The 22,616-nt window shown below is 38.1% G+C and overlaps 2 protein-coding genes across 2 annotated transcripts; both read right to left on the bottom strand.

Annotated features, from left to right (window-relative positions):
* Positions 1-6,594: 6,594 nt before the first annotated feature.
* LOC149199820 (uncharacterized) lies at positions 6,595-8,414 on the bottom strand. The gene is made up of 3 exons (XM_089399458.1): positions 8,183-8,414; positions 7,699-8,046; positions 6,595-7,559 (listed from the first exon to the last, which is right to left on the bottom strand). The coding sequence occupies exons 1-3, from the start codon at positions 8,291-8,293 to the stop codon at positions 6,873-6,875; spliced, it is 1,146 nt and encodes a 381-aa protein (XP_089255584.1). The 5' UTR covers positions 8,294-8,414; the 3' UTR covers positions 6,595-6,872.
* LOC149199819 (TMV resistance protein N-like) lies at positions 8,413-10,132 on the bottom strand. Its single transcript, XM_089399457.1, has 2 exons — positions 9,402-10,132; positions 8,413-9,271 (listed from the first exon to the last, which is right to left on the bottom strand). Exons 1-2 carry the CDS (start codon positions 9,929-9,931, stop codon positions 8,413-8,415), a joined length of 1,389 nt encoding a protein of 462 aa, XP_089255583.1. The 5' UTR covers positions 9,932-10,132.
* Positions 10,133-22,616: the final 12,484 nt, after the last annotated feature.

Raw genomic sequence — 22,616 nt, 5'->3', positions numbered from 1 at the left:
CACCTCCCTCATAGGGGTGCCTCTACGCTGTCAGGTCAAGCACTCCATCGACCTGACTCCAGGTATGCCGTTACCCAATGGACCAATATATTGGTGCTCTGTTCTAAAGAATGATGAAATCGAGAGGAAAATTCAAGAGATGCTGCAGAAAGGTCACATTTGGCCAAGTTCATCACCTGGGCGAGCCGATCATCTTGGTACAGAAAAAGGATGGGACTTGGAGACTCTATATTGACTATCGGATGCTGAACAAGATCACTATCCAAAATAGGTACCCAATTCCATAGATTGATGATCTTCTGGACCCACTCAAGTGGGAAAAATATTTCAGCAAGATCGACTTGAAGTCCGGATATCACCAGGTACCAATCGAACCTTCCGAGGTGTGGAAGATTTCCTTCAAAGCCAAGGAGGCCATTTTTGAATGGTTGGTTATGCCTTTTGGGTTAACGAATGATCCTGCAACCTTGATGATTCTTATGGATGACATCTTATGGCCATTCACCAACTCACTTGTAGTGGTATACTTGGATGACATCATGATCTTTAGCCAAAGTTAGGAAAATCACCTCCACCACATCCAACATGTTCTCCAAACACTGCGTCAACACAACCTGTGTGCCAATTTGGAGAAACTCACCTTTGGCATGATCCAGGTTCAGTATGTGGGATAAATTATTCATGAACAAGGGGTGCATGTGGATCAAGACAAGGTCCAAGTCATTCGAGATTGGCCAGCCCCAACCACTCTTACACAGCTCTGCAACTTTCTGGGTCTTGCCAATTTCTACCAGAGGTTTGTGTTGGGGTTCTATCATATCATTTGGCACTTGAGTAAGGATCGAAGGAGGAGCAAAAGCAAAATTCATTTGGTCTGAATCTCAATAGAAAGCATTCGCAGAGTTGAAAGATCACTTCTGCTCTGCATTGGTGCTCACATTACCAAAATTACAACGACCATTTGAAATCGAGACAAATGTCTCTGACTATGCTATTGGGGGATTCCTTACTCAACAAGGGCATCCAGTGGCATATCACAGTGAAACACTTTTAAACATAGTTCAGAAGTATCATACTTATGACAAAGAGATGTATTCCATTGTGCAGGCTTGTCGATAATAGAAGCATTACATTTTGGGGAAGGAAATGATCATCCACACAGACTACTGGCCCCTGCAGTTCATACAAATGCAAGGGAAGTTGTAGAATGGTCACCATCAAAAGTGGTCCACATACCTACAACAATTCCATTTGAATATCCAATACAAGAAGGGAAGGACAAATAATGTCACAGGTTGCCTCAACTGACCATCAATCATGGCGTTAACCACCATGCTCAACTCCTGTGGGCATGAGAATTTTGATTGGCTAGTTCTCTACAAAAACGACCTAGAATTCAGCCACACATACCATATGCTCTTGGAGGGTCAGCAAGTTCCAAATTTTCACCTCAGGATGCTCTGTTATGACACCTGGGACATCTTTCTGTTCCTTCAAGCGAGTGTGCAAAGATTATTTTGGAAGCACACTATAGTCACGCCATTGGGCATTTCAAGGTCGAGAAAACGGTGGCAGTACTACAAAATTATTTCTATTGGCCGAATCTTGGACAGGATGTCGGGAAGTACATCAAATCCTACATTTTCTGTGCCATTGTCAAACCGACCATGAAGAAGCAAGGTCTTTATACTCCGCTGCCTACCCCAGTCGACCTTGGGAATCCATCTCCATGGATTACATGTCAGGCCTTCCTTCTACTAATCATGGCAACGACTGTGTTTTTGTGGTTGTCGACAGATTCTTGAAGATGACCATTATGACTGCCTGCAAGAAGAGTATCACAACAGAAGCCACTGCTAAACTCTTTTTTGAATGAGTGTGGGTACACTTTGGGATCCCACAATCTATCATCTCAGATCAGGATAACAAGTTCTTCAATACATTTTGGTCCATTCTCTGGTCGATGATGGACACCAAGCTCACTAAGCCCATAACTTTCCATCCTGAAACTGATGGCCAGACAGAGGTCGACAATAGGATGATCATACACATTTTGTGCATGTACGACTCGAAACATCGACGCACACAGGATGAGAGCCTCTCTTATGTCCACAACTCGACTGGCCACAACCCTTTTCAGGTGGGCTTGGGATTCCAACCATTATGTCCCATTGATGTGGCCATACCATTTGCAGCAACTTAGGTAGATTCAGTTCATGTCCACTCTGAAGCTGACAAGGCAAATAGCTTCATTGAGCACGTTCAACACATCCGTCAATAGGCCCATGACAGATTGGACAAAGCCAATGCTAAGTACAACTGGCAACATGATCAGCATTAGGTGCCACACAAGTTCCAAGTGGGTGACAAAGTTTGGCTACATCTGCAGAAGGAGCGCCTCGCTGAGCCCCACAACAAGATTCACCCACTTCGATATGGGCCATACACCATCACCAAGGTTGTGGGAGATAATTCTTTTGAGCTCAAAATTCCCCCATTCCTTGGCCTGCACTTAGTGTTCAATGTGGATCACCTTCGGCCATACTTTCCACCATTACTGGACACATCCAACATTGTTGAATATCTCACACCAATAGAGTTAAATCCAGACTGCATGGAACAAGATACAACTGATCGGATCATGGACACATAGAACACTTACAGAGGATTCAACTGTATCGAGTTGTCAAAGAAAACCAACTCTTGCACCAAGGAAAATGGCTCACTAGGGACCAAGTTCAGCAGAAGTTTCCCCATCTCATAGAGGAACTCAACGCAATGGAGACCATTGCTTCCTAAGGGGGCAGGAATGATCCAGGTGGATATTGGTGGCCACCCGCCTATTGCATGTGGACCCTCACCATTGTTTCTTTTAGTTTTTCAGTTCCATTAATTGTAGCACAATTTACTATTTCTGGCAGTTTTTTGGGTCCTAAACTTCCAGAGCCGTTTTGAGGCCCTAAACAACATTTTTTTTTTGCAATATTCCTTTGGAAAAACTCACTGAGTTTTCATTTTTAGTTGTAGTCTTTGGAGAGATCTTCCTAACGAGATATTATGCGCATCAAACGAAGATAATATGACAAAGCTACGACCCTAGGAAATTGGTTGCCCAACTAACCCCAATGGGGCCCATAAACTCTTGGTGTTACATCTCCTCGAGTTAGGGTTTTGGTTGTTTAGGGTTTTCTTTTATTTTTCAATAATGAAAAGGCCCTTGAGCCTCATTGTAACTCAATTCAGAGGCATGCAGCCACTTCTCTTCTCAGAGATAAGCTACCATCGCCTGAGCTAGTCTCATTTCAATTTTGTTTGTAAGCATATTTCGTTATTTGATATTAACGAGAGATAGTATTATTTTTGTTTCATCTAGGTATTTATGGTTATATATGTAATTTGTTGCATTCTTGTTTAAATTCAGATTAAACTCATAGTAGAGGAACCAACACCACCCATAGCAAAGGCATAAGCACTCGTTTAAGCATCGAACACATAGAGATGGAGATTGAGTTCCCCGTATATAAGTAAACAACGTAAAAACCAACAATGTCAGTAGCAAGAGAACGAAGTAGAAGCAACTTGTCCCAACAAATTAGCTTATCGTCCCTATGCAATGTTATCGCTTGTGGAAATGCGCATACCTAAAGACACCTGAAATACTTCCATGCCAAGAGTTTCTATGCGAGATATCTTCTTAATTCTTAAATATTTTATGTTTACCAATCTTATTATTACTCAAATGAAAGTGAAACTTTCTATATGAATTGGCATTTACCCTAATATTTTGTGCATATTGTCTAAATATGAGGCCAAAATATGATCTCTAAAATTTCTATTGGTTCAAATAGGTAGGTAAGAACCCTCATTGGTTGAGAAAAAGACATTAAGGTTATTATGTTTGATTTATCTTTAGTTTTTATGAAGACAAATGAAAAAGACTAAAATCGATTCCAATAATCCCCACAACCTCGAAGAGGAAGGGACTAAAAAAGAGGAGTGTCTCTTTGTTTAAATTTTTAAGAGGGCGCATAGGATGATTAAGAAAAAGGGCTTTATCACATTCGGGTCTCATAGAATATGCTTTAACATAAATGTTCAGAGAATCCTCAACAATCTAGGCTACCCTGAGGGTTTCTGAAGTATCTGAACCGTACCGTCAGCCTGAACCAGCTGGATGGTTTCCTTGATATTGCTGACCGTGAGGTAGCAGATATTGTTGCCCATATTTAATTTGGTTCGTTATCAGCAAGCAGAACATGGAGATGTGAGCACGGAACGAAGAAGTGTTGTTTTATGAAATCTGTAAAACCAGTAGTTATAGAAGGGAATGGAGAAGAGAGACGTGAAGGAGTAGAGAAGATTGAGTCAACGAGCCGATCATTCTTGGTATTCTATTAATAATATATATTCATCTTTTTTCACGTCTTTTCTTAAGGAAAGGGCTAACCAGCCATATATTGAGTATTTAATGCCCAAAGAGCAGCACGCCACTTAGCCAGGGAGCAGTCAAATATTATTTAATGCCGAATTTACCCGCTCCTGTGTTATCGGACTAAGTGGCGTGCTGCTCTTTGGGCATTAAATACCCAATATATGGCTGGTTAGCCTTTTCCTTTTCTTAATTCGAAGTCTGACACTACTGGCTAGACCAGAACAACATAGGGGATTCCTCTCGGTTGAATTTTTATTACGCACTATGTTAGTGTAGAACGGATATTTTTATTGGACTTTTCAGTTTGGTTTACCAAGAAAAGAAAAATGGCATGAAAGGCGTTCTCTGAGTAAAGTTAAACGCCAGATGGGAATCAACTGCCCTTTCAATATTACGCGCATCGTCCAAAACTGTGTAATGTCACTGACATGGTCAATGGAAAATGAGGTTGACAGCACGGGACCACGGGCAGCGTCCCACTTCTTGAATATATAATCCTGAGCTCTTCGAGGGCTTTTTCCGTTACGAAAAAAATTGTATTACCATATTCAACGAAAAAAATAATTAGATTGGGCTATTATGATATCCATTTAGTCAAATAGTCAGAAGATGTCCATTTAGTCCAATAGTCAAAAGATTGAAAATGTATTAAAAAAAAAAACAAAAACATAGTTTTATAAATTAAATAAATAGCTGTTGAGAAAATAAGATGATATATTTAATAAAATAAATATAAAATATAACCTTAATCAAATATAATCATTTAGTTAATAAGTTAAATGAAAATATATTTATATATATATATTGATTAAATTAACTAATAATCATTTAGTTAATAAGTTAAATGAAAATATATTTATTTATATATTGATTAAATTAACTATTAATAATATAATTATTTAGTTAATAACTTTTTATATATATTTTGATTAAATTAATTATTTTTAAATTTAATTAAACAATATTAAATTTTTTCTTTTCTTTCTTTGGTCAAATATAGCTGTTTTTTTCTGGCTGTTAGGTTTGACTTGTCTCTCTATTTAACTTTTTTCCTAGATCTGTTTCTTCATGGTGTCTTGATAATGAACCACACTTATTGGTTCGAAAAACGTCCACCAAAATCTTAATATGACTTCTTCGGAAAAAATATTTATACATAAATCAATTATTATAAAAGTGTAAATCTTGTACAATATTTTCTGCCTGAAATATGCGGTATGCTTTAACAACCAATTCAGTAAACCCTTAAAACACGGGCATTTGAGTTTTAATGCCAAAGCAACACTATATGTCTACCCTGATTAGGGTTTACCTGCCATGTATTTGCTTTTGCTATGTCAAAAGCATGCTGGGCATCAATTGAGCTCTAACGTCTTTATGCACATTTGTGTAAATGGAAGATGAGGCAGACAAAGAAAACGGGGTAGCCGTATTCGGTCTATCATTCAAAGGTCTGTGAGGGCTTCTACTTTGTTGTTCGCTTTGAAAGAGAACCTCAGCCAGGAACTCCAAGAAACATTGGCACTGGCAACGAAGACCGTTATTATATTGCGTATATCTCTTAAACTATAGCCATGTTAGGAACTATGGGTATTAGAAAAAGAATTCATACTTAAAATACTGATAATTCAAAAATGAAATTATATTTTATAATTTAAAATATATGAAATGCATATTTGAATGTAACATTACCAGTAATAAATTTATCAATAGAGATGTTTAGTTGAGGTTTCTTGTCTAGCCCACTTGTTCCTAGGATAGAATTTTGTAATTATTTTAAATATTTTTTAATTATATATGTATTTTGTGGACACGAGTGAGGTCATTTGATTTGACCGATTCGGAAGGGCCAGCTTAACAGTCTAGAGAACGTTGAAGCTAGGTAGTTGGACCACGAAACCTATGCTTTTATTACTTATGCTAAATTTCTTTCCAATTAATTATTTGTATTTATATTAATACTGAAATATGTTTTTTTAAGATTAAATACATTTTTTTATATATGGGAAAACAAGTTTTAGATAAAAACGTCTAAAGAAATTAATTTAATTTAAAAGTATTATTTTAATTAATTTTATTAAAAAATATTTTAATCGGAAAAAATATTATTAATGTTATAATTTTAATATTTAAAATTAAAAAGCATATAAATAATTGTCAAATTTAATAAAAATATAATCATTTTAATAAAAACACTCAACTAAAATGGTTTTTAAATATAAAATTTTAAAAAACATACAAAAAAAAACTTCTTCACTGCACCAAGCTGCGGAAGGAATCTGGCAGCCTCTCCAATTTCATGCACCCCAGCACGTCCAAGCTCTGGAGGTTCGTCAAGCTGCCGAAAGAATCTGGCAGCCTCTCCAATTTGTAGCACTCACTCACGTTTAAGCTGGAGGTTCGTCAAGCTGCCCAAGGAATCTGGCAGCCTCTCCAACTTCTAGCACCCACTCAGGTCCAGGCTGTGGAGGTTCGTCAAGCTGCCGAAGGAATCTGGCAGCCTCTCCATCTTCTCGCACGAACCCAGGTCCAAGCTGTGGAGGTTCGTCAAGCTGCCGGAGGAATCTGGCAGCCTCTCCAACTTCTCGCACCCACGCAGGTCCAAGCTGTGGAGGTTCGTCAAGCTGCCGAAGGAATCTGGCAGCCTCTCCAACTTCCCGCACCAACCCAGGTCCAAGCTGTGGAGGTTCGTCAAGCTGCCGAAGGAATCTGGCAGCCTCTCCAACTTCTTGCACCCACGCAAGCCCAAGCTGTGGAGGTTCGTCAAGCTGCCGAAGGAATCTGGCAGCCTCTCCAACTTCTTGCACCCACGCAGGCCCAAGCTGTGGAGGTTCGTCAAGCTGCCGAAGGAATCTGGCAGCCTCCCCAACTTCTCGCACCAACCCAGGGCCAAGCTGTGGAGGTTCGTCAAGCTGCCGAAGGAATCTGGCAGCCTCTCCAACTTCACGCACCAAACCAGGTCCAAGCTGTGGAGGTTCCTCAATTTACCAAAAGAGTTTGGTAATTTAGCAAAAGAGGAGGAATCAATGACGATCCTTTCCAGGTGCTCCAGCTGCCCTATGGACTTGGGAATGCTGGAGAGGCAGCTCGCATTAATTATCTCTAATTCCTGCAACTGCAAAGGTGCCTGCAAGATCAAGCTTTTAGAATGTAAGAAAGATATATATGACTCTCGTGAGGAAAACCGTCAGAAATCATTGGAGACCCTGTTATACAATATCAATAGCGACTGACCACACACTTTAAGTCAAACAGTTTAGATTTACCTGCCATTTGCCTTGCCATAATGTTTCCAATACACCCTCCTCCACTCTCAAAACCCTTAAATTCTTAGTTGTAATCCACGAAGGTATGCACTTGTAGGGACAATCACGCCAGGAAAGCCATATGAGATTTGGCGAGCGCACCCGCAAAATACGATCCAGCAGATGCCCTTCAGCCTCAACAAGTTTCAAATTCATGGCATCAAAACCAAGAAAACAATTGGACAGACTAATGCAAAGCTCCATCAAGAAGTTCCCCTGGTAACATGACAACATTTGTGAGCTCGTCTCCAATCGTTCGATACTATCCCCTTGAGGAAGCATTCTGATTCCGCGTGCTTCCATTATAACCTGTTCATGCGGATGCCTGCTATGGTTAAATTTAATTACTTTGAAAATGTAAACAGATGGGGCACTTGAGAACCGTATACAGATTTCTATGGAAAAAATATAACTATGTTAAAAGTTTGAATGGTTGAGGACTTACAGATGATTGCTGGTGCAGCCAATCATTAATGTTCCCGGTGGGACGCCAAAGACGGCGCGGGAATTCAGTCTCTGCAATTTCTCTGCCCAAATCACGGAGGTGATCATGCATATGTATAACATCTTTATCGTCTACTTTTGCAAGGCATTTGAGCTGTAAATTTTTAAACCCCAGCGAGCCTTCCCACCTTGACGCGTTCCATACTGTTATGGCACCATTTTTGTTTTTTCCTATGAAAAACAGGCTATATCTAAAAATATCTGTTGTTCCTCATGGCTAAGTTCATCATAACTAATTTTTAATTTAATTTTTATCTCATTGGGAAGTTCTAATCGGCGAAGTATGGCCTCCCAATAAGATTTGTCGTTATATCCAGAGAGAAGTGACCCAAACACTACTAACGATAGGGGCAATCCATCACATGCCATTAGAAACTTCTTTACCAGTTTCTCAAATTCGGGGTGTGGATATGGCTGACAGAAGGCATATGAGCAAAAGAGTTCTTGCGAATGTTGGTAAGGAAGGCCTGTTAACCTATACATAGATGACTCTTTCACCCCTGACCTCACTAGGACACCTTCATCCCTAGACGTAATCAAAATTAAGCTATCCTTATGTAAGACATTTATAGCCGGTAAAAGGGCATTTACCTGGTTCACATGATCTATGTCATCTAAAATTAAAAATATTTTAGAAGATGAGAGAAGTCGTCTAACCATCTCTGTACCTTGATGAATGTTGTCTATTTGCCGATCAACACCAAACAAATTCTTCAAAAGTTGACTCTGCAACGAATGTAATGAGATTCTTGCATTTTCTCTTACATCTGATAAAAAGCAAGATTTATTATACTGTGATTTCTTTCTATTGAAAAACTCTATTGCCAAAGTTGTCTTGCCGACTCCGCCTAAGCCGACTATGCCCACGAACTGAACTTCTCCTGTGTGTTGCTGTGCTAATACTGTAGTTTCAAAATCTTCAATTTTGTCATCTAGACCAGTGGGATTCTCGGCCCCATACAACTGAGTCTTTTCGGCCATTAATTCCACCACACGTTTGACGACCTCATCTAGCAACAGACCCTCGTCGCTGGTCATTCAAATGAAAACCAAATAAATAAGCAATTGAAACCATAGCCAAAACATCATACACATGTTATAACGAATTCATTTACACGTTATATATATTGTATCCATAGAGAAGGAGTTGAATGTCTCACCCGTTAAACTTGCCTTCCAAATCAAAGCCACTTGTGTCTGCAACAGTAGAAAGAGCATTTCTCCATTTTTTAAGAATGTCAGAGTCATATCGTGGCTTCTCTTCATCAGTTTGAGGGTCGACCGTTTTCTTCATCTGGAGTTCGTTGAAGGCCTTAGCATACACTCCTTTTGTCCACCTGAGGTGAGCAGGGTCGACATGGTAGAATATAGGAACAATAGGAGCCTTGGACTCCAACATGAGAGAGAGTTCATGCAGACACCATTCGGAATACGCATAAGTGGGAGAGAAGATGGCCACATGGACCGAGGCACTTCGAATATTGTCGACTATTTGGGAAGGAAAATTGGATCCCACTTCCAATTCTTCTTGGTCTAAAAAGGGCCTGCATCCATCTCTAAGAAGACGACGGTAGAGATAACTAGCAAAGGTCTTCTTGGTGTCGGGGCCACGGTGGTTGATAAACACACCGCACCTGCTATGGTTGATGGGATCAGCAGCAGAGGAAGAGGAGGCGCGAGAAGCATCCATCGTAGTTGCAGGAGAATAACGGTGATCTTGATCAATTTGAATTTCAGAGTGGGTTTTGGGAAACGAGGATGGAGGCGTTGGATATGTGAAATAGAAATAGAAATAGAAAGTGGGAAACTCTGAAGGCCGAAGCGACTGAGACTCCAAATGCTAGGGTGGAAATGAATTCAAGAGCCTACCAGAAAATGTGGAGAGGATCGTAAGGGGGTGAAAAGTAGGGAGTGCCGAGATGTATGGATCTTCGTTCTGCCAGATGCTTGCACCACCAACGCATGCAGCAAGGAAAAAAATAAAAATTTTGACTTTAACACAGCAGTGGTAGGCGCACACATGAACCGCGTGGAATTTCATGTTTGTGCGTGGGATCCACACGGTCGATGGTTTACAGCGAATCTTTCTCTCTTGCGCGTGGGGTCCACACTGTGAATGGTTTACAGTGAATCTCTCTCTTTGAGTGTGGGGTGCACACTGGTTCAACTTTCATGTTTTTTCAATGCGTGGGGCTTAACTTTCTTGTGTGTTTCCGAGAATTAACTTTGGCCATACTCTCTTTCCGTGAGGTCCACAATGGTTTAACTTTCCTGTTTTCTCGAAATAACTTTGACTTTCCTATCTTTGCGTGTGGCGTCCACAATGATTTAACTTTCGTGTTAAAGCCTGCAAAACGATCACTTGCCGACACGTGTAACGGACCGAACCAGCATTAAGTGATATCGTTGTTGCCCTTCAACAGCCTTGTATTATAGTCAAATGAAAATTAAAAATGCCATAGTCTAATCATCCTCTAAATTTGTTACATTATTTTTTATATGAATTTTTGTATATCCAGATTATAGCTATTAAATTTCAAGGTTTTGGGTACTCTAATTTGTATATCCAAATTATAGTTATCAAATTCCAAGATTTTAAATATCTGGAAAAAAATAAGATTTATACACTGTTATTGTTAAATATGTTGAAATTGTAATTTTTAAATTGATTGCATGCTAAATTTATTGAAATTGTAATTTTTAAATTGATTGCATGCTTATGAGTTGTTTCTTACTGTTGTGAAATGCAAAGCAATAAGATTTTTATTATATTACATACAATTTAAAAAATATGTAATTACATTTTTCTTTTTTCTTTTTTTAGCCCCACTACTCAATATTATTATATTATAATCCTTATATAAATTATTTTATTTTTTTAGTTCCAGAAGTTATTGATTCATTCATTTTGGAACCAAAACTATTTGATCTTTATATAACACTTCCACATTTTTATTAATTAAATAAGTTGTTGTTTGAGACCGGTAGCAAACAAGCAAGTGTTAGACACTTAATCCTCTCGTCATGATTTCGGTTATGGTGTGTTATTGAGATTAGTTATTAAAGTGCAATAAAACTTGGAAATTGAATCAATGGTTTTCATATTGTATTAATGTGTACACATTGTACATCATTTTTTTGAGTAGATATCTTAATAGAGTTGATTTCATTTTCCAATTTATGTCTCCTACAATGTTATCAAAGCATGGTTAATCTACTTTGTCAAATAGAATAAGTCACTAGTTTTGTGGCCATCCAAAGCATTGGGCAAGAGATCTTGGAGGAGATTCTTTGTCAACACATTGTGGTAGAACGAGCCTATCTTTGACTCCTCGTTCCTCGTTGTGCATGTTGGACATTGGAGTATTCAAACAGAACGAGATGGTCAAGTGTGACTTCCAGTGAAAAGGTATGCGGTCGTCACATTGTTCATCAGGTATGTGGGGTTGCAATGAGTGCCCTCTTGCCCCTGATTTCCATTAAATAATCGGTCATGACATCACAACGAAATGTTTTTTGATCTACAAATGTTTCTTTTCAAATCAGCTTACTTCCATTCGGCACTAAATGAAATGTAGTAACATCTATTTGAATAGTTTTCCCACTCAGCTATGCGTGTGTAATTTCGATATAACTGATAGTGCTTGTGTGTCTTCATTATTATCTTTGTCTGGCCAGTGATGGACCAAAAGTAGAAAGAGGCATTGTTATGACCATTCAATTTATTATAGTTCTTTTTTGTCTCGATTATTCTGAAGATGATGGTCAAGCCTACCTTTTCTATCATTTGATCAGTCAAATTGAGATGTTGTCATAAAAATTTCTGCATTAAAAATGTTCTATGTGTTGAAGGAAGACCGAGCACTGGAGATTTCATTTTGTCATTGCACTGCAGTGTTGAAAAATTGTTCTGAATCAATTTCTTGAGCCCACACCCTCTACCAGTTAAGTTCAGAGACAATAAGTCTGGTGTGTATGGTGGTTAATTATATACAAGAAGGTGACAAAAGCCAATGTGGTATGTAGTTTCCGTCGTCTTTAGTTCATGTAATAAGCCAAAGCTATAATTTTGAGGTATTATGAAGAAGCCCGATATTATGAGTTGTGCTTTGAAGAAGGACGTTCTTCCATGGGATTATGGTGGATTTGCGGTTGTTAAACCAAGATTGGGTACCCAGTGCGATGGAAGGAGAAGGTATTGTCTACCAATGCCACAAATTTGCCCGGACGATAGATTTCTTGACGAAATCTAGTAATTTTTTTTTCAAAAATCAGAATGTTGGAGTGTTTGAATCCTTTTTTTTATGGTGAAAAGGCATTCAGCACCATCAAGAACCCGTAGGGCACCCAAAATCCTGAATTTTGACAGTTGTAACCCAGATTTTCAAAAACTTTTGCTAGAATTTGTCATATTCTAGCTGACATTTCCATTATATTCTCGGCTAAATTGTGGGCTATTTAGACTATGCTAGGAAAAAGTAAGGGTAAAAATTACTGAGTTTGACCACACGCAAATATCACATGGTTCCCCAAAATAATAACCAATAGTTCCCCATATTGCTAGCTAAGCTTCAAAGAAACGGGAATTTATTTGATAATAGGAATATATGTTATGTGCAAGTTGTTTCTTATACCCAGGTCTACCTACCCAGGCCTACCCAAGTATACCTAGGTCTACCCAGGTCTACCTAAGTTTAGTCTGTTGGAATTGTAGAGGTTACCCTTGGAGGAGGGGACCTGGGTTAGGGCCTATTGCGGAAGGTAGAGACATAATTTGTCTCACAGAAACTCATGAGCATGATGGTTCCAAAACTCCTGTGTTTGACGGTTATTTGAAGTTGGTAGTTTGGAATAAGGTAGCAGAAAATGGCAAAGGGTATGGGGGAATACTAGTTTTAATGAAAGAAAAAGAAGGCTAACACATTCCATTAATTAAAGAATATGCAAATAAACAATATTTATGGTTGAAAATATCAGAGAATGAGAATCACATAAGAATTGCAACATGTTATTTTGCCCCTCAAGTCTCAAAAACTTACAAAAATAAGGTGCTTGATAGCAAGGATCCGTATGTATCTTTAAAACAAGATATTTTTATGTACTCTCAGTAGGGAGAAGTTCTTTTAGTGGGAGATTTCAATGCTAGAACAACAAATAATCAAGCTAACATTCTTTGTTGCAAAGATGATAACAATCCTATTTGGCTCACTGAAGAGGATAATCCCCAGTGGGTGAGGTGTTCAGAAGATGACAAAGTTAGCAATCATTTTGGAGAGGAGTTGCTTACACTGTGTAGGACTTTCAACTTAATTATTTGAAATTGTCTAGATAGATGGAAAAGGCATGGGAACTTCACTTGCAACACATACAATGGGGCAAGTGTTGTGGACTATGTGATGTGTTCACAAAAATTGATAGAAAAGATAGACGAAGTTAGTATTGGAGAGCATATTTGGGACTTAAATCATACCATAACCCAATTTATATAAGGTTATCATGGTTAGAAGAAAGGGAGCATAGGAGGAAAACCCAATGCTCTCGACAATCACTATCAAGGAGAAAAATTCTTCTAACGCAATAAAATTGTACTATATTCAAGACAATGTTAGAGAGATTGATTCGGAAGGATAAAACTAGTTTCAAAAGTTTCAACAGTCATGAGTTAACAAATATAATTCAAAGTGCACTTGAGAAGTGCAAAAGAGCAAAAAATAGGAAATTAGAATCAAATTGTTTTCCTCTATATGCTTGGTTTGATGAGGAATGCAAAATGGCAAGGAGAACCTTGAAAAAGGCATGAAAGGAGAAGATGAATGTAAAGTTATATAAGAAGATACTAAAAAGGAAATAAGATGAATTCATGCAAACAAGGAGAGAAGAGTTAATATATTTAAGCAAGAATAATCCAAAGCTTTTCTGGCAGGAACTACAACCAAGGAAGAAGCAAATTGAAAAGAATATTATAGCCAATCATTGGTTTGAATATGCAAGGGAGAATGGAATTAACACAAATTCAATGCTCTTCACATTACAGGAGGTGGAGAATGGAATTAAGAATTTGAAAACAGGAAAGGAAAAGGACTTGGTTGAACTTCAAGCAAAGTATCTAAAATGGGGAATGAACGCTCTTGCACCGCACATCATGGAAATATTCAACAACATCATTCAGCAAGGATTCCCAAGAGACTGGACAACTAGCCTAGAAATACCCCTTTCTAAAAGTGGAGACATTAATAAGCCATCCAACTATAGAACAATTATGATCAATCCTTTGTTTGCAAAGCTTTTTGGCAGCATGGTAGAAGACAAAATTAGTAAGTGGAAAGAAGTAAAAGAAAAGAGGGCAAGAGGACAAGTGGGTTTTAGGCCGAAACATTCTACAATAGATCATGGTATCATGTTGAGACACATTGTTGAAAAGGTTTGGGAGGACAAAGAAGAAGTATTTTTCTACTTTGTTGACTTCAAAAAAGCATTTGACACAATCCCTAAGGATAAGTTGTGGCGTATAATGGAAACTTGAAATTCTTGTGCATTATAGAGCCGCTATCCATAGAATTTATGAAGAAGTGAAAGTCAAAAATAGAACCTCAGCATGTATTTCAGAAAGCTTGAGAAGTGACATTGAAGTCAAGCAAGGTTTCCCTCTATCCCCTGCTCTTTTTGGCCTATATATTGATAAATTGGAAGAGTGACTAAATCTACAAGGTGGAGATGGTGTTCGGTTGGGGGAGTTTGTGATAAAGATTATTTTATATGCTGATGATATTGTATTGATTTCTAAATCAGCCCATGTATTGCAAATGCAATTATATTCCCTTGAGATATTTTGTAGAGCAGTGGGGATGCACTAGCAAGACCAAAATAATGGTTTTTTATAATAAAAGGAAGCAAAGTGAGCATAATTTTTTCTTTCAAGACAACATTCTTAAAGAAGTAAATGAGTACAAGTACCTTGGGATTGATTTCAATAACAAACTCAATTAGGAGGATTGCAAAAAGAAGAGAATTTTAGGAGGGTGGAAAGCATTATATGCTCTTCAAAACAGATGTAGAGAGGCAGAGTTATGGGATTGGAAAACGATTAAAGTGCTTTTTGGACTCGTAGTTTTTCCAGTGATGCTATATGGGTGTGAATTGTGGGCTAGCAGCACTCCTATCTCAGAATGGAAACAAATTGAGAAAATCCAAAAACGCTTAATCATGAGCAAATTCAAAATAAAAAGTTCAGTACCTTATGAGATAATGTTGAGTGAAACAGGAGCAACTCACATTGAAGCAATTTCTGTGGTGTGGGTCATAAGATATCTAAAAATAATTGAGAAAATGAGAGTAGGTAGATGGCTTAATGTTATATTCAATGAAGGCATGAGTGAAAGAAATAAAACATGGATGAAACAAAACTACACATGGATGCAAAAATGGAATATCTACCTCAATGCCTGTCCCAAAAATAGCAAGGATCTAAAGGATTTTGTTATGGAAAAGTTTTGTAAAAAGGTATGGGGCAAAGAGTTGGGTAGAAAGAAGAAATATTACATTGAGGAATTCAACCCTACATGTGATCTAAAACAAAAAGAGTTCATTGGAGCTAGCATTTCGTGTAGGGAAAAGGTTATTATTGCTCAATTAAGGACCAACTCACATCAACTTCAGTGTGAAACAAGACGGTGGAAAATGCCTAAAGAAGCTTGGGAAGAATGGGTGTGTACATTTTGCACGTCTGGAGCTGTGGAATCGGAAAAACATTTCATTTTGGAATGTGATGCATTCATAGACATCAAAGAAAGTTATAAGAACATATTAGCATCAATTTCTTGGCATAGTGTTTTTAGCGAGGGGATTGTTGGAAGGTTGGGTCAGCTCATCATCAATTTGATTCGGAAAAGGATTGAATTGCAAAAAGCCAAAAATAGAGAACTAATGGTCTCATAGACTATTTTTAGTCTCGTGGACCTTAAAATATCATTTCATTTTACAATTTAAAAGATAAGTAAATTGTAATTGCGCCAAGAGGCACATTATACAACATGTTTAAGTATGTCACGTCTCTAATAAAATAATAATAATAAAAAATAAAAAATTAATGTCAGCCCAAAACATAAATGAAAATAACCATATAAATAAAAAAACTACAATATAATTCAACACAAAGAATGAAAATCCTACTCCAAAATCTTTTAATATTTCTTTTAATTAAATATTTGTAAAATGACTGAAAAGCCATATCCTATGGATCTATTAAAATCTTTAAAGACATAAATATTTTGAGTCAAAGTTGTAATTTTCTATGGATATATTACAATTTTTAAAGACATAAATCTTTATAGTCAAAGTTGTAAAATTTGAAAATATTAATTTGATTTAGTTTTATTATAAATTTTGTTATCATGCCATGTAAAATACATCATTAATATTAATATTAATATTAAATTTAATATTAATATTAATATATTATTGAGTTGAGATGCTCATTCTACAACCCAGTGTGAAGACTATGTGTGTAACAACCCAAAGTGATAGTTGAATTACCAATAATTACATTTACATTTACACTTATAATTACATTTACATTTTTCATGTGGAAATTAGAAGAACTTATGTTAACATTTAAGTAATGTTATTTTATTAAGTAGTGAAATCTTAGAACTCTTAAGGGAAGACCAGTAAACAAACTCTAACCTCCATACAGTTAGAAGAAACAGTTACACCCCTCTCTCCTGGAGATAAAAGAGATTCTCAATGGAAAGAAAGGGTTTATGTTTTTCATTGTGGAGAAAGAGGAGAAAAGAGACATGGAAACATTGGTAGAATATTGCCAATCAGAGTGATCCTGAGCTGGTGAGAACCAGTGGATAGACTCTGTTAAAAAGATTAGAAAGGACATAATGGACTGAGGTCTTGAGGTCTTCCATTAGAAAATAGTTGTTATCTATTGTCTGGAGCAGCAGCTTAGGGGGAAGAAGCGGACACAATTTCCCTTCTCAAGGTTGGGAGGAACGGTCTCAGCCCCGTGGAATTTGAGAGATTGAAAACTTACAGATAAGTATTTGTGCATGTAGATTTATTTAACTAGGAACTGGATCTTACGGTTTGCGAATGAAATGTGATGGATGTAATTTTTGTTGTTTAGAAAATACCACCGTGGAAGTCATGTTGTTGGAAACTCAAGAAACAATAGTTAGTCAGGAGGATTGTATTGTAACAACAATCATAGAAAAGCTTAGACGCTTGTAGATGGAAAATGAAAATTTACATGGTGTAGTCAAATTTATGATCTTACTTGTTCTTGTTACTTCTTAAAGGTAAATGAATCTATGCTTGTATATTTAACTGTAACCTGTGGAAGACAAATCATAGACCGAAACAATAGGATTGAAACAAGCATTTAACTTAATTACAAGTTTTTCTAAGTTCTTGAATTGGTTATCAAATCAAACTGTACATGGGCTGGAAGTTAAATGAAACTGAATCGAAACTTGCAAAGAACTTGTCTCAGTCCTTGACTGAGGTAATTATTTCAATGGTATCAATTCTGTGAACATGTCCTGTTGACCCACAATCATGGGGATTAAACTCTGACCTTAAGTGTAGGGGAGAGAAGACTGGATACCTTATACAATAAGGTAGGGATAAACAATAATAATCTTAGTTTGAGAAGCTCGAAGAGGGAGGTCGGATCTCTCCGGAGCGTTAGAAAAAATTAATTCGGAGACCCGAAAAGATTTCCGCAGAAACTAAGAACAACCCCGATGAAGGAATAATTAAAGAAATGAATAGATATAAAACCTCATACCAATCACAACAACATAGGAAATACACAGAGAAATGAAATAAATAGAATCCAGATAATATATTTACAATATTAATCCTGGACGGGTTTCATTCTTTAACACGAATACAAAATTCTGAAATATGATCTGTACTCTGAACAAGAAGGAAGTGAGGGAGTTGAGACCAGGGTTGCCAAAATGATTCGGCCGTCGGTCAGGTCTCCCTCTTTACTAATTCATCTAATAGTATTAAATGTACAAAAGAGTATAGAAATAAATCTCAAGAGTATGGCCATGAATTTCAAGCAAAAACAAGAATACCACATAGAACTTTTATATCTTAAGATTCCACAAACACACGGTATATTCGACCATGAAATCAATCGTAACAACCTCCATAAGAAGCAAATGATTCGAGTATTAAAGAGGTAATTATATTAGCTACTTTAGCTTTAAGTAAAATCCAAAAATACCATGGTTCCTCCATAGTGGAGAGGCGATAAAACTACAACAAAACTAATTAAATTACCAAGAAACCCATGGTGTAATAGTAGCAGAAACTCGAGGAACTTCAAGATATATTTAACCATTTTCTCCCTGCTACTAGTTGAAGTTGTATATGCTTCAATGAACAAATGGGGAGCACCTGCAATAGGACAAAAAACAATTAGTGCAACTCGGGAAAGGGATTTGTCAAATTGAAATTAACAAACCTATATATAATCTTATGCCATTTCAATGTGCTTGCAAGGGTTTGGAAACCCCGTGGTCACCTGAAGAAGGGGAAGGAGTTGATGGTGGAACCGAACGCGAACCCTACACAAAGATACATAGCAGACAAGAGAATTAGTGCATTAATGTGTAATGAAATAGTAGGTATGTAGGTGGGTTAACGATTTCTCAAAAAAGAGATACCTGGAAGCACTTGGTGACGAAGAGCAGTGAAGAAATACGTTGCCACTTGCGCCATCGAACCAACAACCATTTGGGGGTGAATCCAAAAAAAATAATCCCTGCCATAGTCCAAGAAAAGGTTAGATGAGGGTGTAACAAATGCTTGCTCTAGGTAAACAACAGATAAAAGAAAAACCCCATCTGCACAAAGGTTTACCAACATGGTTTGGAGGGTTTCGGGTGGTGAGAGGTAACGACTGTGGAGACTTGTCGGGAGGTTGCAGAGTGCGACAGAAGAGGTGAAAATGAGGCTACTGTGAGGTGGAGGGAATGAGGGTTGGTTACCCTAACCAACCACAAAATAATCTAGACCACACGATAAAGGACCCCAATATTAATGCTGAGGAATGGCCCATCTGTCTTCCGCTTCAACCAACAGGTATCATTGATTGCTAGGTTTGAGAGACTTCTCATCGGTATGCTGCCATGCCTTAGTGTTATCGGGAAATCTAGTGTCTATGTAGAGCTGCTAGTCCCACTAAGACGGCTAGCTATCTTAGAAACAAACAGATTAAAGTTACTTTCGTTTTCCTTTATGAGAAGTAGATAGGAGAGGAGCAAAGAATACCAACCTCAATCTTTCGCTCAGTTCCTCGCTTGTTCCTTCTCCTCACTGACAGATCTTTGCCGCTCTTTCCTTGACCACTCCGCTTCAAATAGTACCTGTAAAGTCAAAGCAGCATAATACCTTCAAAGTGTAGAGATCTACAATCATAAACAATATAGGACCAGATATATATTAACCACAAAAATGCATATATAATCAGACATACAAGAATGTGGAGGAAAACTTGAATAGCTTTATTGATGTAAAGATTAGAAGAGAGGATTACAACCCATTGATCTGACCCAACGTCATCCTCCCAGCATGAAAGCCCTTCTTCACCTCATGAAAAGCTTAGACCACCCAACACTATGATATTCCACTAGGAAATGAACAACACTTCCTTACAAGATACAAAATTCCAGCCTCTGGATCTCTGGGATAAGGGATCCATATATAGATGATTTCAGGGGGGTGAGTCGGCTTCTGGGATTTTGATTAGTGTCTTCTCTCTGATAGTTCTTGGTTCCGCTTAGAGATTCATGACCTCTTACTCATCCCTGGGTGAATTCAGAGAGGCAAGTGTCACAGGAGAAGTTTCTAGAAGATTCCATGATCATCCTCCTTGCAAACTGTCTCTGCCATTTGTCCACTCTCGCCCATCACACCCTACAAAAGGGATTTCCAATATGCATCGCACTTTTTGCATTGGGAAGGTGAGATGCATCGCACCCTAAGCACTGAGCAATCTGTATGGTCCAGTTTTGACCAGTTCTGAGTAGTTTTCTATGGAGAACTTATGGGAGATGATGTAATCAGCTGACCTTGTTCCTTTAGGGCATGAAGCAACACTTTTAGGGACTCAGAAGCCCTTGGTTTATGGACATGTATGATTGGGGTTGCAGTGCCCAAAAATGTCTATAACAGTTGCCCCCTAAGCATGAGGTCGAAAATCTTTTGATGTCGGGTGAAATGCTTTATCATGAGGATCCGAGGTTTTTCAAACTGGAAGGCGACTTGTAATAAGATACAATACAATAAATTATCTTCATAACATTTTCATGATCTAGCTAAGGCGGGCATTCCCATGCTCAGCTTTATAAATTCATTTTCATGTACATAGGACAGACAACCGTCTGTGTGGCAGACTGATGATTCTGATAGAGCCATCATCCTTTGATTTAGATGATCATCTGTGCAGCAATGATGTACATTTGATGTCTTTATTTTCCTGAATATATCGCAGCCCGGATGGATGAAACTAGATCCGGGGTCTTCAAACTCGTCCAATCTTCGCCCGAAGTACAAGTCGATCCATGTGAAAAATGTTCTGGAGTCGAACATGGAAAGATATCGCCTGATTACCAGCCAATGATGTAAGCTGTTAACAGGCGCAAGAGGAATCACCGATAATGATGATGACCCTCAAGGTACTACAATACAATTTGCGTGGTGTGAAAATGGGACTTGGCATCAAACACCACACAAAATCTCTTGGTCAAAGGCCATTGATGTAAACCTGTCGTCGGAAGTGAGAAACTTGCCATTGAGGCATGCAAGCTTCAAAGTACTGAAAGGGTTGTTCCTAGGTCGATTTCTTGGATAATGAGTTGATGTCGACAAGAAGTGACCCGTCATAGGAGGGCCTTAATGAATCCCACATCTACGACATGGAACGGAGCAAATGATTTTGTGGAGGTGAAAACGATCTGATGATATAGGGTTCAGGGTGGCGGTCATGACAGAATGAAGCGTGAAGGTATTGTAGCGGGTGAGACACAAGTTGGGTTGGTGAATTCTCTAATCGACTTCTCTTGAACATATCGGCGACACTGAAATGGATTGGTAGCATTAACCCCAAAGATGGATGGTACGGTGGACCAATGGTAGTATGACCGGTGAACAGAATAACCCAACCCGACAGAATCATGGTGATGGAGTGAAAGTGTCATGTTCAAGAGCGACTCACTACCAATAAAGTTTCTTCAAGTTTTCTTCCCAAATTTTCCCCAGTCATTGCTGACCAGTACCTCTTTATTTTTATCAAGCTTGAGGAGGATAACATATGCTTGTTCTATAATTTGCCCTTTGGGCAAACCCGTCGCTATGTTTTAACGAGCCTAGCGACAGTAAAACTCGTTCTTGTCTCTATGGACAAGTTTGTCGCTATTAGTTTTAACGAGTTTAACGACAAAGACAACTCGGTCCTTTTTCAGTTTTAGAGAGTCTGAAAAGGGATGGAAAGGAAACTCCAGTAATCATTTTTCGTCATATAATCCCTTAAGTCCGAAAAGGTATAAAATAATACGAAAGGGATGAATTTTCGATAGTTTTAATGAGCCAAACAAGACAAGCGCTCGATTTTTTTGTGTAATAATCCCTCAAGTCCAAAAAGATTAAAATCTAGAGGAGGGATAGCACTCCCGGTAGCTTTAACGAGCTGGAGAGGCCAATTGCTCGACAATCTTTTCATATTTTACGAGTCAGATGAAAAGAGCTTAAAGGAGACTCTTTTTTTGAGGAACGAGTGATATTTTCGGGTAGTTGCTAATTCCAGGTAAGGTTTGGAATTTTCCAATCATGGCAGTGTCACAAGGATGGCTAACAGAATCACTCTTCGCAGCTGTCCCTCAAAAAGGTAAACAATCAAATGGAGGCGTATGATCGGCTAAAACAGAGTGGAGGTGATGGTAAGAACACGACCAGGGCTCAAAAACCTGATGATAATGCATTCGCAATGGTCATTTACTGGAGGTTGGTTCATTTTTTAATGATCTTAAACTTCGAGGGAACATTTGTTCATTGCTTAGGTTTAATTTTTAACGAGCTTGAACTTCGCATAAAAACTGCTCGTGCCAGTCGCATAATAAGGATGTCTCATCGATAGGTTCTTTTAAGGAGCTTGCACCATTCGAAACTTTGCTCTGTATCCTTTCATTATGCAAGTTAGGAATGACCAATCCTACGAGTTTAAAGGGTTGAGAATCTACAAACTAAGAAAATAAATGGTCGCTCTGCACTTGCATGCAAAAAGGTTTGCATGCCCCAGGTATAGTGAAGTAGAGTTTCCAGATTTCCCTTCAATTTGCAGACAAAACATTTGT

This window comes from Pinus tabuliformis, chromosome 2_1, assembly GCF_031772625.1.
Source record: "Pinus tabuliformis cultivar Carrire ecotype Pingquan chromosome 2_1, CPIR1, whole genome shotgun sequence".
Taxonomy (NCBI): domain Eukaryota; kingdom Viridiplantae; phylum Streptophyta; class Pinopsida; order Pinales; family Pinaceae; genus Pinus; species Pinus tabuliformis.
The sequence above is the reverse complement of the archived record's forward strand: the minus strand, read 5'-3'. Positions and strand labels throughout refer to the sequence as shown.

What these genes read in the sequence shown, in the direction of transcription:
- LOC149199820 (XM_089399458.1), bottom strand. Translation starts at nt 8,293, where the DNA reads ATGCATGATCACCTCCGTGATTTGGGCAGAGAAATTGCAGAGACTGAA. An exon ending in GGCTGCACCAGCAATCATCT is followed by an intron (nt 8,047 to 8,182) that starts GTAAGTCCTCAA and finishes CCGCATGAACAG; the next exon opens with GTTATAATGGAAGCACGCGG. An exon ending in TATGGCAAGGCAAATGGCAG is followed by an intron (nt 7,560 to 7,698) that starts GTAAATCTAAAC and finishes TTGATCTTGCAG; the next exon opens with GCACCTTTGCAGTTGCAGGA.
- LOC149199819 (XM_089399457.1), bottom strand. Translation starts at nt 9,931, where the DNA reads ATGGATGCTTCTCGCGCCTCCTCTTCCTCTGCTGCTGATCCCATCAAC. An exon ending in TTGGAAGGCAAGTTTAACGG is followed by an intron (nt 9,272 to 9,401) that starts GTGAGACATTCA and finishes TTGAATGACCAG; the next exon opens with CGACGAGGGTCTGTTGCTAG.